This window comes from Maylandia zebra, linkage group LG17 (assembly GCF_041146795.1).
Source record: "Maylandia zebra isolate NMK-2024a linkage group LG17, Mzebra_GT3a, whole genome shotgun sequence".
Lineage (NCBI taxonomy): Eukaryota > Metazoa > Chordata > Actinopteri > Cichliformes > Cichlidae > Maylandia > Maylandia zebra.
This window is the reverse complement of record NC_135183.1, coordinates 7,246,076-7,258,736: the sequence shown is the minus strand read 5'-3', so window position 1 is coordinate 7,258,736 and position 12,661 is coordinate 7,246,076. Positions and strand designations below refer to the sequence as shown.

Genomic DNA, 12,661 nt, shown 5'->3' with positions numbered 1-12,661 from the left:
GAGAGGAGAAGGAGGACTGGCAAAGCGAGTTGGCACCTAGGCAGGACGGGTATTGGATGTCCCTCACAGTGAGAGATAATAGGCCACTCTGCATGAGAAGTCACTGTAGGAGCATTCTTGACCCTGCCACGAGGGCTTAAAGAGAATAGAGGGAATGTGAGAGACAGAAGCCCCTTTCACAGAGCCCGTTTAAGGCGGGACTGTTGCACCTTTATTCTGCCTCGACGGTCTGTGTGAAAGGTACAGAAAAGGAATGGGGACGGCATTATTGTTACGCCTTTCAACCGGCTGGTCACAGAGCCGAATCGACATCTGTCTCAAAGGGAGAGCCAGCGTGGCAAGAAATGGCACACCAGATATCAATTATGATTTTGCTGTGTGTACAGTGGCAGTAAACCTTTTTTTGGCGGGGCTTCATACTGAGTTAAGCGCTGAACAACAGTGGTGTGAAAAGTGTTTGCCCCCTTCCTGATTTCCTAATATTTTGTCACACTTGCATGTTTTAGGTCATCAAAGACATTTTAATATTAGACAAGGATAACCCAAGTAAATACAGAATGCAGTTTTTAAATGATGATTTAATTGATTAAGGGAGAAAAGTTATCCAGAACATCCTGGTCCTGTGTGAAAAAGTATTTGCCCCTCTTGTTAAATCATGAATTAACTGTGATTATCCATGTTTTTTGGAAAGCTGGGTTCAGTTTCACTAAACACTCAGGTCTGATTACTGGCAGACCTGTTGAATCCAGAAATCACTTAATCAGAACCTGTGTGACAAAGTGAAGCAGGTTCAAAGATCTCAAAAAGAAACACCTCATGCCACTATCTAAAGAAACACAAGCAAAATTACAAGGTGAATAATTTAGCTGTGTTCCAGTAGACCTACAGCAGACACAGAGATTTAAGATTTAGAAACCGCTTAGTATAATGTAATCATGTGTACCACACGTGTTTTAAGTTCTAACGTCTCAGAATACAGCTGCGATGTATAAAAATAAAGCCTCGAGACATAAATTGCAGGTTACCATATCAAAACAGAATCCTCGCTGCTCCTATCAGTCTTTATGAGAGCAGAAAAAGGGATTTTATACTCCTGGTTATGCACAGATATATACACAAATATATTACGCAAATGAATTTGTTACAACAGGCTGAAGGGAACCTCAAAACCGGCCATCAACAATAAGCAGAAGACAGATGGAGATGTGAAAGCGGGCCGCACATGAGCCAAGAAAAACTTCCTGCCGCTGCCAACAGAGAGGTGTTTTGAAATACCAAAGCTCATAGAAAATCTATACACACACAAACACACACATGTCAGGTATTTCATATCTGGTGGGGACATCTAACTGACATAATGCTTCCTCTAGCCCCTTACCCTAACTCTAACCATCAAAAATGAATGTCTAACCCTCAACCTAACCATAACCTAATTGTAACCCTGATGCTAAATCCACATTTTGAGTCTCAAAAATGCCTTCAAATTGTGGGGACCGGGATTTTGGTCCCCACAAAGATATGAATGCACGTTCACACTAGGGCTGCCACAAACGATTATTTTGATAGTCGACTAGTCACCGATTATTTTTGCGATTAGTCGACTAATCACATCATCATCCATTGGACATACAGCGTACAGCTTATTGCACCAGCAGCATCTGCTCTTATATAACTATCATTAGCTTACAGCTTTAAGTGTTTAAGTTAAGTGCTAATTAAAAATAAAGACAAGATGATAGTTTATTAAAGTTTAATGAAGTTTGCAGATTGTTTCGGTGAAGTTTAATAAACTCCTTGCTATCTAAAATATAACAGGACACCGGAGTAAATTCTCCAGCATCTCACACTTCTGATAATCAGCTGTCTGCTTGACGTTTATTCAGCTGTGTAAAAACTATAACTTTAATCTCAGCCAAACCGATTTACTCAGGAACAAATAAAATACTAAAAAAAAGCCAAACAATAACATTTTAAGCTAAGTGACGGCAGTGGGTTTGAAAACGATTTGCCGGGAGTCCGGTGTTCTCACGGCTCTAGTTAGCCTAGCCCCCGGCTAGCTATCGAGCTAGTGGGTAACAGACGTCTCCGAAAACGTCGGAGCGCTTTTGAAAATATGTGGTGTCTTGATAAACTGAGCAGATATTTGAGGTTTACACAGCTACATTCTCGCCTGAAAATATGTTAAACGTTTATTTTGTGACCCGGAAAGAATAATAAGAGTAGTATTAAAACTAACTAGCTGCCGCCATTGTTGACAACAGAGCTGGGCTGCGCTATGAATTCTGGGACGGAGCTACTTCTTCTTCTTCGGGGTTTAACGGCAGCTGGCATCCTTGTACATGCAGTGCTGCCATCTTCTGTTTCAGTCCGTTATTACACTCTTAAATCCTGCTACTTATTCCTGCGTCTTTTGTGATCTTACAAAGCTTCAAACGACGCATCGACTATTAAATCAGTCGTCGACGATTTTGATAGTCGACGTAATCGTGACTAGTCGACTAATCGTGGCAGCCCTAGTTCACACAAACACACACAAACAGGTGCATGTGTTTATTGTCACTGTAGTGCTTCTTTTGAGAATGGTACTTCTAACCCAAGCAAGACTGAATCCAAAGGACCTGAAATATTTATTATTATTTGTAGAATATGAGTGAGTGATTGATTGATTGATTGATTGATTGATTGATTGATTTAAATGAGTTGCAACAACATGTTTGGAGTGTTAACTACACTTTTCTTTGTATCTGAATGTTATGAAAAGCATTTCGTCAAAAGTATAAGCATTTTGCCCCAAACTAGTGGCTAAAATCCAGAGCATCCCAGTTTTACCTGTTCAATTTTTTTATGTTGCCAGGGGCCAATCTGTAGTGTGGGCTCTGTGATGCTCTCCACCTGCAGATATTCTGAAAGCCATATCTCCCAAGTCACTCTGGACTTGTAAGCAAGCCTGCTTCTCCCATCAGAGAACCTCACGATTCAAACCCCATTGTCCCAGACGGCAGTCCCCTTTTTAATCTGCTCCTACATAGAGTTGTTTCCCTTCTTGACTTGGTAATACTCCCCTAATCTTGACTGTGAAGATCTGTGATTGGCCAAAGTCTCCAAATACAGAAAACATTTGTACCTACGCCACTGATTTAAAGGAAAACATGTCTGTAGCCTGCCATCTTTGGGTAGGAATATATCTGTGGTGACATGTTACTAATTCATTATATTTTTGAAGTCAGATTTTTCTACAAAACCACTTTTTATTCTTGTTTTCCATTTGTACTGAAATGTAATTCAGTCATGTGAGCTTCTATGTCCACATGTGCCACACACAGAACAGCACAGCCCACAGGGCAGATGCTTTCACTTCATGGGGGCCATTATGGTTCATGTGGTGATTGGGGACCCTTTGGGTCAGGTCACATCATCTCCAGTGATTCCAGAGGAAATGCCAGAGTACTGAGGTAGTGGGATGCCTTATATAAGAAGGAAACACTGGCTGGTATGTGAGGCCCAGTAGGTAAAAAGTATGCCTGCTTACATATATAAATAGTCACTTCTTTTCAGCTTTGGTGTGCAGACCTGGCATCACTAACAGGGTTTTTTCCAACCATATCAATCAGTGTCTGAATTGACTCATTTGACTGAAGTTTTATTATGTGTGATGAATTGGTGATGGCACAAGGAAAAACTTTGCCAGGACATGCCAAGACTCCAACGCCATGACACACAAAGGCAGCATAACACATGAACCGAATAAACATCAAAAGCACAAGATGTCTCTCACCCATCTGGATCGTTCCTCGGGACCTGACTCAACCTTTTATTTCTCACATAACCTATCTACAAACCTAATTAAATAGAAAGCAGAGTGTGGCTTGGCAACGCACAAAGAAAAATGAATGGGATTAACTGTTACCTATACAGCTCTTTATGTACTGCACGATTTTGCTGTCAGAGCTTTTAAGAAACCACTAATGAATTTGTGAACCCCAGTTTCTTGGAAGAACGCTGTGTTCCTCCTGGTTAACTGAGATGAACATGCAATATAGACGAAACACGGAGGATTCCACAGTTTTACTTCTGGAAAGTGAGTGGATTGGAAGTTTGCCATTCGGGTTGTGAATCACTGGGCCATAAAGCCACTTAGTTGTCCAAATGTCCTGCTAGGTGCTAGCGATTCCAGTACACCTGCTTTGGATGCCTTTGTGCACCACTGCCGATGTATGCGCAGGTGAGAAGGTAAATCTGTGTATTTGCAGGCCTCCCCAGTGTTATCTGGAAGCACATGGCAGTCTACCTGGATGACCTCATGCTTTGGCCTTCTGCAGTTGAAGAGAAGCAAAGGCATTATAGTGGCCAGGCTGAGGTCATAGTGAGATAGGGCCTGTGGAAACACTGATGCTCCTGCTAACATGACTGGCCTTGGAAACTACTCCCGCAGGAACCCCAAAAAACAGGACAGTAAAATCGCACTGGGCGGTCAGACAAGAGAGGAGATTAGCTGAAGGTTGAGCCAAAAACAGACCAGCTCTTTCCCCCAGGTTTTGAGTTCAGCAGAGGGGACATACAGGTGAAGTGTGGATTTCCCGTAATATTCCATGAGGGAGATGTATTCCATTATATATGCTAATAATCACCAGGTGGCAGCCATCCTTACATTCCCTTCCTTTTAAGCGTATTAAAGACAGATGACCCAGAACAGAAGGACAGCAGGAAGTATTTGTGCTAAATTTGTGCTGGTCATTCACCGTACCTATTTTTCCACAACTTCTGCCTTGTAAAAGTTTTAACGCACTTCTTACAAAATGACATCATTTCATGGCTCACTGTAATGTCACCATAATCTGTTGGGGATAAAAGAGTTTTTTTTCATTACAAACAATCTCGTGAACCAGTATTTAGATCCTGGATCATATCATAATATTAGGAAATGCTGAAGTAGTTTACTGTAAGTCATCACAGTTCTGTTTTTTTTTTTTTTATGTGCACACATGTTTTAACTTTAATTCTGTTTGTGTCCTTGTTTTTCTGCCAGACGGAGGCAATGAAAGGGGCTCTGAAGGATTTAAATCTGAACATTGTGGAAATGACTGATGAGAATGCGACACTGGATGGAGGAGATGTCCTTTTTACGGGTACGTCACTCTGCCTCTTCAATCACTGTATTTTATTGATTATTCATTAACCTTTGTCTGGTCATTCCAAACCAGCAAACTGAGACTTCCCTCTTATTTTTGAGTCCCACAACATCAATAACACCACTTCATAGATCTGAACCAGCCAAGATATTAATATATTGTGGGGATTAGAAAAATATTTTGCTGCTATTGGTCATAATCATCATCATTACCATTGCATTAATAATACAATCTGCAGTATTGTTATTGCATTCAGATGTTTAAACATATTGGCACCCAATTAGCCTTTATTACAGGTGCAGTGATAACCACTTTAAACTGTTGAGTTGAATCTATAATCTTAAATGCTTTTGAATGCTTTTTATAATCTTAAATGTTTATATGCAGATTACATTGCATTATAAAAGAAAGGCCTAACTCTGAGTACGCTCTGTGCCAAAGTAGACAGGAAGCGCAGGCTTTTGCAGAGCGTGTTTGTGAAAGTGAAACTAAAGCAGAGTCTAAGTGTGAGTTACTTTGAGGAGCTGTTGGGAGGATGCTATTTGAATAACCAGGTTATTCATTATTGTCTTTTATTCATTTATATCTTTTGATTAAGCTTTTAGTAGAGGTTCTTGATTAAAACATTTATTCAACATATTACAGATATAGTTTCAGTTAGGTTATTATGCACATGAGAATTGGCCTCTCTTCTCATAAGACAAAGTTTGTGTGAGGTCGAGCCACACACACACATACACCTGCACACACTGTAGGTAGGCTTATGTTCTAGGTGAGAGTTCAGATGTATTTGCTTGCAACTGCATTTTTGTGCGTGCAGAATTGCTAGTTTGTTGCAGAGCATGGCCCGAGGTTTTGGAGAAGCGAGAGTCAGAAGATGGACAGGAAGCACCTGCCGTGGAGACGGAGACAATGTTCTTTGCAAACTGTGTTAAAAGTCATTGTGGTTTTGATTTGACGTATGCATGTATTGTATCTGATGACGCATGAGGGGGCGTTAACCCTGATGAATCAAAAGCAATCTGAAGTGTCTTTTTGGGCGGAGATCTACAGCTGATGTTTTGCAGTGTGCATCTCCCCACGCTGCGTGTGTTCAAATCATCATTTGACTCCACCCGGCCGGATCATTGTTGTTATTTTGGAATTCCTCCTTTATCCCTCCTCAATATTTGAACCCTTAACAATATCTAAACATTTTTATGCACATGGACTGAAATCTTGCAGTGCTCCCCCTGCTCAAGGAGGCACATGTACAGGCTCATCTTAAGTTTGTGAGTGAACATCTAAACAATTCAGAGAAAAACTACCTGTGGAGAGAGCTGAAGCTTTAAATTGCCAAGCTGCGGCCAAGAAACCTAAAAGATTTAGAGAGTTTTTGTAAAGACGAGCGGCCCAAAATCTCTTCTGAGATGTGTGCACACCTGGTGGAAACATCTTAATGCTGTGCTTGCCAACTGGTTTCTCCAGTCTGCGACTATAAATGTACAAATTCAGCAGGAGATCTAATACTTATTTCATCCACTGTAAATATCAGCATCCTGATATTTAATCTCTTGCAGTTCATTCATGAATTGCATTTTAAATAACTGGGGGTCGTGCAGTCAAATGGTTCACTGAGCAGTTTGAGGAAGTTACTTTTTTACTTAGACCTGTACAGGTTAAAAAAAAAACTTCACAAAGAAACCCAAGTCCTTAGTTTGTAGTTTGAATTCATCGAGGTTCAGGAATGGCTGTTTTGCTACAGATTAATGTGTATGACCAGAGGCCAACCTGTTGTGTCACAGAGAGAGGTAAAGAGGAGTCATGTGATCCTTTTGTTTCCAGAAATATAGTATAATGCTATCATCTGGAAACAAATAGTGCCTTTTACATGCTGGACATGCTTTTCAGCCATTCACCATTTTGTTTAAGTTACCTTTTTAAGGCCACCTACATTTTTGTATACGGTGCAATTAAGTATTTAAAAAGTGTTTAAAATAATTACAAACACAAATTTGACAGTGAGGCCTTTATCTTTATATTTAAAACAAAGTCTTTGAAAGCATGAAATGTCTCATATCATGCAAATTTGAAGTCATGACTGTTGGAATAAATATCTTAAGGGATGAGGAGAAACTCTGTAGCTAACAACACATAGTCTAAGGAGCTTGGAAAGAAAAGTGCCTGGACTTCTTTAAGTTGCTTGAAGATGTTTCACCTCTCATCCGAGAAGCTTCTTCAGTTCTAAGGTCCTTCAGTTCCAGACCTTCAGTATCTTCTACTATGATGACCTGGATGACTTTGAACCTTCACAGGCATACTAACAACACATAGAACTTGGTGATTTGCTGTGTTTAGGTTGTATGAGGACTACTCTACTTGTTAGAAATGTAGTGAAATGGCAGAGGGTAGCCTCTAGTTCATACTCTGTGAGCAGACAGTTGCGTGTCTGTAAATATGCATCTGTGCTTTGAGATCCTCCACACAGGCATTCCTCCATGTGACCTCGATGACCCGGTGCCTCAGTGAACCTAGCTGTACATCCCACCGACAAACAAAACCGTCATGTGCCATTCTGCACAGTAAGACCACGGTGCAAGCAAGAGCATGGTGGTCTTTTATTCGATTTTCTGTATGTTCACTTACAGTCGTGAGTTAAAATGTGGGTCAGTATCTTCTCCGCTTCACAGACCACTAGGAAAATGCACAGTACAGTTAATTGGGTTTCTAGACACTGGCTCTGTGCTGTTGTTCCTTCCAGCTGAAATTGGTTTCACATGGCAGAGCTAGAAACATTTCCTGTTGGCAAGGCATGTGCTAATGGCTTATAGTGTAAAGGCTCAGCAGCAACATTAGGAGCCCATCCCTTAGCTCAGTGTGCTGCTCAATACCTCGCCAGGCATTCAAGGCTTTCTGCCTATGTGCCACCATACTAACCACAGTTGGCCCCCCTTCGCAGGCATGCATAAAGTACACGGTGTGCTGTCTGGAGTATTCTGCTACTGTAGCTTCTCATGCTTGCTGTATTGCTGGTTTTCTGTTCACATACTTAAAAGATTCTCTCTACAGGTCGAGAGTTCTTCGTGGGACTTTCCAAACGGACCAATCAGAGAGGAGCAGAGATCTTAGCAGATGCATTTAAGGTGAATTTATGTAGCAAAGTAGTGCCTGCATTCTTGCATGGAAATGCAAATAAGTTGGTGAATGTGGGCTACACTTGTTTGTTTGTGCTGCTGTTGGTTCTTTAGCTTGTAACGTGTGGCCACTGAAGAAGATAGAAGTCTCTTTTTGTTTAAAAAGTCTTTGTCATGGACTGAAACAAAGTGTCAGGAATAATGTTTAAGATCCCGAATGCTCAACATTTGTTCAACTACAAATGATCGGGAAAGAAGGGAAGTGGCTGAGGATGAATTGTACCTAAAGATAATAGGCTGAAAAGCATCAAATGTTCTGTGTAGGTGAGGGAAGCTGTAGTCACAATTCTAATTCAATCCATTGTTTCAAGCAAAAGTAAAGGCTTGTCACTGGAAAAGTTCACAACTGATCCATTACATAAGAAGTAAAAGTAGTATCTCAAATATATTTCCTAAATATATTCCTGACCGGAAGGCCTCAGTCAGTACGGATCGGGAACTGCACCTCCAGCACCACCACACTGAGCACTGGGGCCCCACAAGGCTGTGCGCTCAGTCCTCTGCTGTTCACACTGCTGACTCATGACTGTGTAGCAACACACAGTTCAAGTCACATCATTAAGTTCGCTGATGACACGACCGTGGTGGGTCTCATTAGCAAGAACGACGAGTCAGCGTACAGAGAGGAAGTGCAGAGGCTAACGGACTGGTGTAAAGACAACAACCTGTCTCTGAATGTTGACAAGACAAAAGAGATGGTTGTTGACTTTAGGAGGACACGAGGCGACCACTCACCGCTGAGCATCAACAGCTCCTCTGTGGAGATCGTCGACAGCACCAAATTCCTGGGCGTCCACCTGGAGAAGGACCTCAGCTGGTCCCTCAACACCAGCTCCCTGCACAAGAAAACCCAACAGTGTCTCTTCTTTCTGAGAAGACTGAGAAAGGCCCAGCTTCCACCACCGATCCTGACCACCTTCTATAGAGGAACTATCGAGAGCATCCTGAGCGGCTGCATCACTGTCTGGTTTGGGAACTGTGCCATATCGGACCGCAAGACCCTACAGCGGATAGTGGGAACAGCAGAGAAGATCATCGGGGTCTCTCTCCCCTCTATTGAGGACATCTACACCACACACTGCATTTGCAAAGCCACCAGCAATGTGGCTGATCGGACACACCCCTCTCACACACTCTTCACACTCCTGCCATCTGGAAAAAGGTACCGAAGCATTCGGGCACACACATCCAGACTGTGCAGCAGCTTTTTTCCACAAGCCATCCGTCTCCTCAGCAAAATGGGACTGGATTGATAAACACACACACACACACACACACACACACACACACACACACACACACACACACACACACACACACACACACACACACACACACACACACACATTATCACTCAGCTTAACTCAACTACCTCAAAACATTGAGACTGGACTGACTAATCAACACAAGCGCAAACACACTGACCTACACCACCAAACCATCGTACACACCAACCTGTAAATGCTCTTTTGCACAATATTATTACTGGACTTTTTGCACTAACTTCTTTACTTCCTAATTTTTGCTGCTGCACTAAGGAATGTTTACTGTTCCTCCACTACCTCAACTCATCATCACAAAACCTTATTATGTTACGTTGTGTTTTTTTTTTTTGTCACACTGTCACTTTGTTGCTCTTGTTTGCACATTTGCACGTGCACTTTGTTGTCTGCTGTCTGTTAACAAAAAAAAAAGTCTTCCTTAGATAGTTAGTTAGTTTTTGTTAATTTATGTTGTAATTTATGTTAGGTCAGTCTGTCTTGTCTCTGCTAGCCAGCTAACTAGGCCTCTTAGTTAGCTAGTTTAGTGTTTTCTGTTAATTTATGTTGTAAATTTATGTTGCATGTAGCACCTTGGTCCTGGAGGAACGTTGTTTCGCTTCACTGTGTACTAGCTGTATATGGTTGAAATGACAATAAAGCCGACTTGACTTGACAATATGAAAACATTCTTTTTAATAATCTTTTTCTTTAAAGCCTTCTGCAAGCAATTATAAATCTCAAACAAGAAAGGAGGAGATAAATATGATATCAATCATGGAGGCTTTAGGCCAGGAGGGTAATAGTATCATCACTCCATCTTGGTTTTTTTTTTTTTTCATTAAGCTCTGCTGCCCTTTTTTTCTCTGATTCCATTTTGTTCTCCATCCATCTCTGCCTCACTCCTTCCTTTTGAGCCATTATATATCTTCATCGTATATAGTCTTCCATCTCTGCTTTCACTTCTTCCTTTGCTGTATTCACTTTGCAAATCCCTCTGAGGACATCCGATGTACCAGTCAGCATTGAGGCTACTTTGTGGACATAAAAAATACCAGTTGTTGCTAGGAGATGTGAAAACCCTTTCAGGACATCCCACTGAGTGTACATGGAGGTACATTAGCCCTTTTTATTGTAAGCCAGCATTAGCATTCAATGAGTTCTGAATCCCAAAATATATACATAAAGGAGGGTGTAACACTGAATAAAAATAAATAAAGTTTTAAAAGGTCTTTCTACTTTTTATTATTAAGCTCCACTGCGCTCTGAGAGTATTGATTAGTGCAGCTGTAAAAAGTCCCTGTAGCAATTAAGAGTTTGATCCTAGTTCCAGATTTCATCTGCCTTTGAGGCATTTTTAATCGAGTGCTGGTGCAAACTTCTGCCACCTCTGTATATAATGATTAAAGAAAGTAATTGATGACACAAATGAAGCTGATTTGGGTGAGTAAACCTCTTAATTAGTTCACAGGCACTTTCTTCCTGTCCCATTATTAACCTCAATCATTCCATTCACTCATCACTGCAGTGATGACACACTGTTATTCTCATACTCAGCATTCTCATGTCAGTGTCATTACTCAAAAAAGCAATGTATCAAATATTACTCAGTACTCTCTGAAGAAAGTATTTTTTACACTTCCCTTTACAATATTTTTATGCTTCTCAGCAAAGTGGCCTGAATCACACTGCCACATAATTACCAACTGACAATATAGACGTATCTGGGGTCTGCATACACTCAGCTTTAACATTATTCCGCTAGCTTTGTGTTAGCCGTCCAGATGTTTACAAAGAGCTGATGCTATGTCCAAATTGAGGACAGTTACGTGTTACATTACTGGAAAACTGTAATCCCAGTTTTCGGGCAATCATTTTTTGTAGGACATTCACAGTTCCATCAAAAGTTTTATCACAGGTAAAAAGAAACTTCCCGGCTTCCTCCTGCAGCACAAAGACGTGCAGCTAGTTAGGTTAACTGGTGATTCTAAATTGCCCAATAGGTGTTAATGTGAGTGCGAATGGTTTTCTATCTCTCTGTGTTTGCACTGCAACAGATCAGGGATCTGCCCAGGGTGTACCAACCTCTCGCCCTGTGACAGCTGGGATCGGCTTCAGCCCCGCTGTGACTCTAAAAATTGGATAAGCGGAAGAGAATCGATGGATGAAGTTTAATAAGAGATTAATTTCTTTATGCCAATTAAATTTCTCAGAGAAAGACGTGAAAAAAACACCACTTGTTGGGTGTAATGTGTTACGTGGTATGAGGTTGTTTCTGTTTGTTATAAATAAATCCTAATTAGAAAATGCTGATGTAAATCGATAGTGCCATCATCATTAATTGTGCTTCATTCTAGATACTTAATTCATTATTGTGTTACTGAGCTTTTAGATAAATAACATTGGATTGTGCTAATTGTGGGCTACGTTGTAGTCAAATTTCCCCCCCCCCAAACCTTTAGTTTTCATTTATTCCATCAGGTTATGCATAAAGTGTCCTGAGATATAGCTGAGGAAACATTTGTCCTCTTAGACAGAAGTGGAGTCCCAAGCAGCTTTGTTAGGGCCAAATAGTTACGGCCAGACAACATTGTCAAGATACTCCTAGATCAAAAAATGCTGCTTTAAACTACTCGGTGCCTTTAGAGGACTTCTAGAGATTCACTCAGTTTCCATGCAGATTTGTTAGCCATGGCTTGCTTTTCACTACTACATCCATGGGGAAAAAAATACAACATAAAAGCAATATTTCAAGCTAAACCAAGAGATTAGCTTCAGGGAAGACTTGGACATGCAGGCTGCAAACAGGATCACAGTGGTTGGTCACAAAGGTTGAACCTGTCTATCCTGCTGGCTGTTCTTTTAAAGTGAAGATGTTCTGCTTGACCTATTCGTAACACTTTTGGATTCCCTCTGAACAGTCATGACAAATCCAAAAAGCTGGCTAACACACAAGTTCAGAGGTGGGTTATACTGTTCAAGAGTTGAACGCATTACCATAGCCTGAATGGCCTTACTGTAGTGCTTCCATCTTCCCATCTGTATCTGATTTGAATTCCTCATTATGGATTCCTCTGTGTTTTCTGTTATCTCTGATAAG

General features: G+C 41.1%; 1 protein-coding gene across 5 annotated transcripts in view; it reads left to right on the top strand.

Moving 5' to 3' along the window:
- ddah1 (dimethylarginine dimethylaminohydrolase 1) overlaps positions 1–12,661 on the top strand; it is an 82,674-nt gene that overhangs the window by 55,460 nt on the left and 14,553 nt on the right. For all 5 annotated transcript variants that reach the window (XM_076876087.1, XM_076876088.1, XM_076876086.1 and 2 more), the window contains 2 exons: positions 5,027–5,126; positions 8,178–8,251. In XM_076876087.1, the coding sequence (XP_076732202.1) occupies positions 5,027–5,126; positions 8,178–8,251 (174 nt within the window). The remainder of the gene's footprint in view (positions 1–5,026; positions 5,127–8,177; positions 8,252–12,661) is intronic.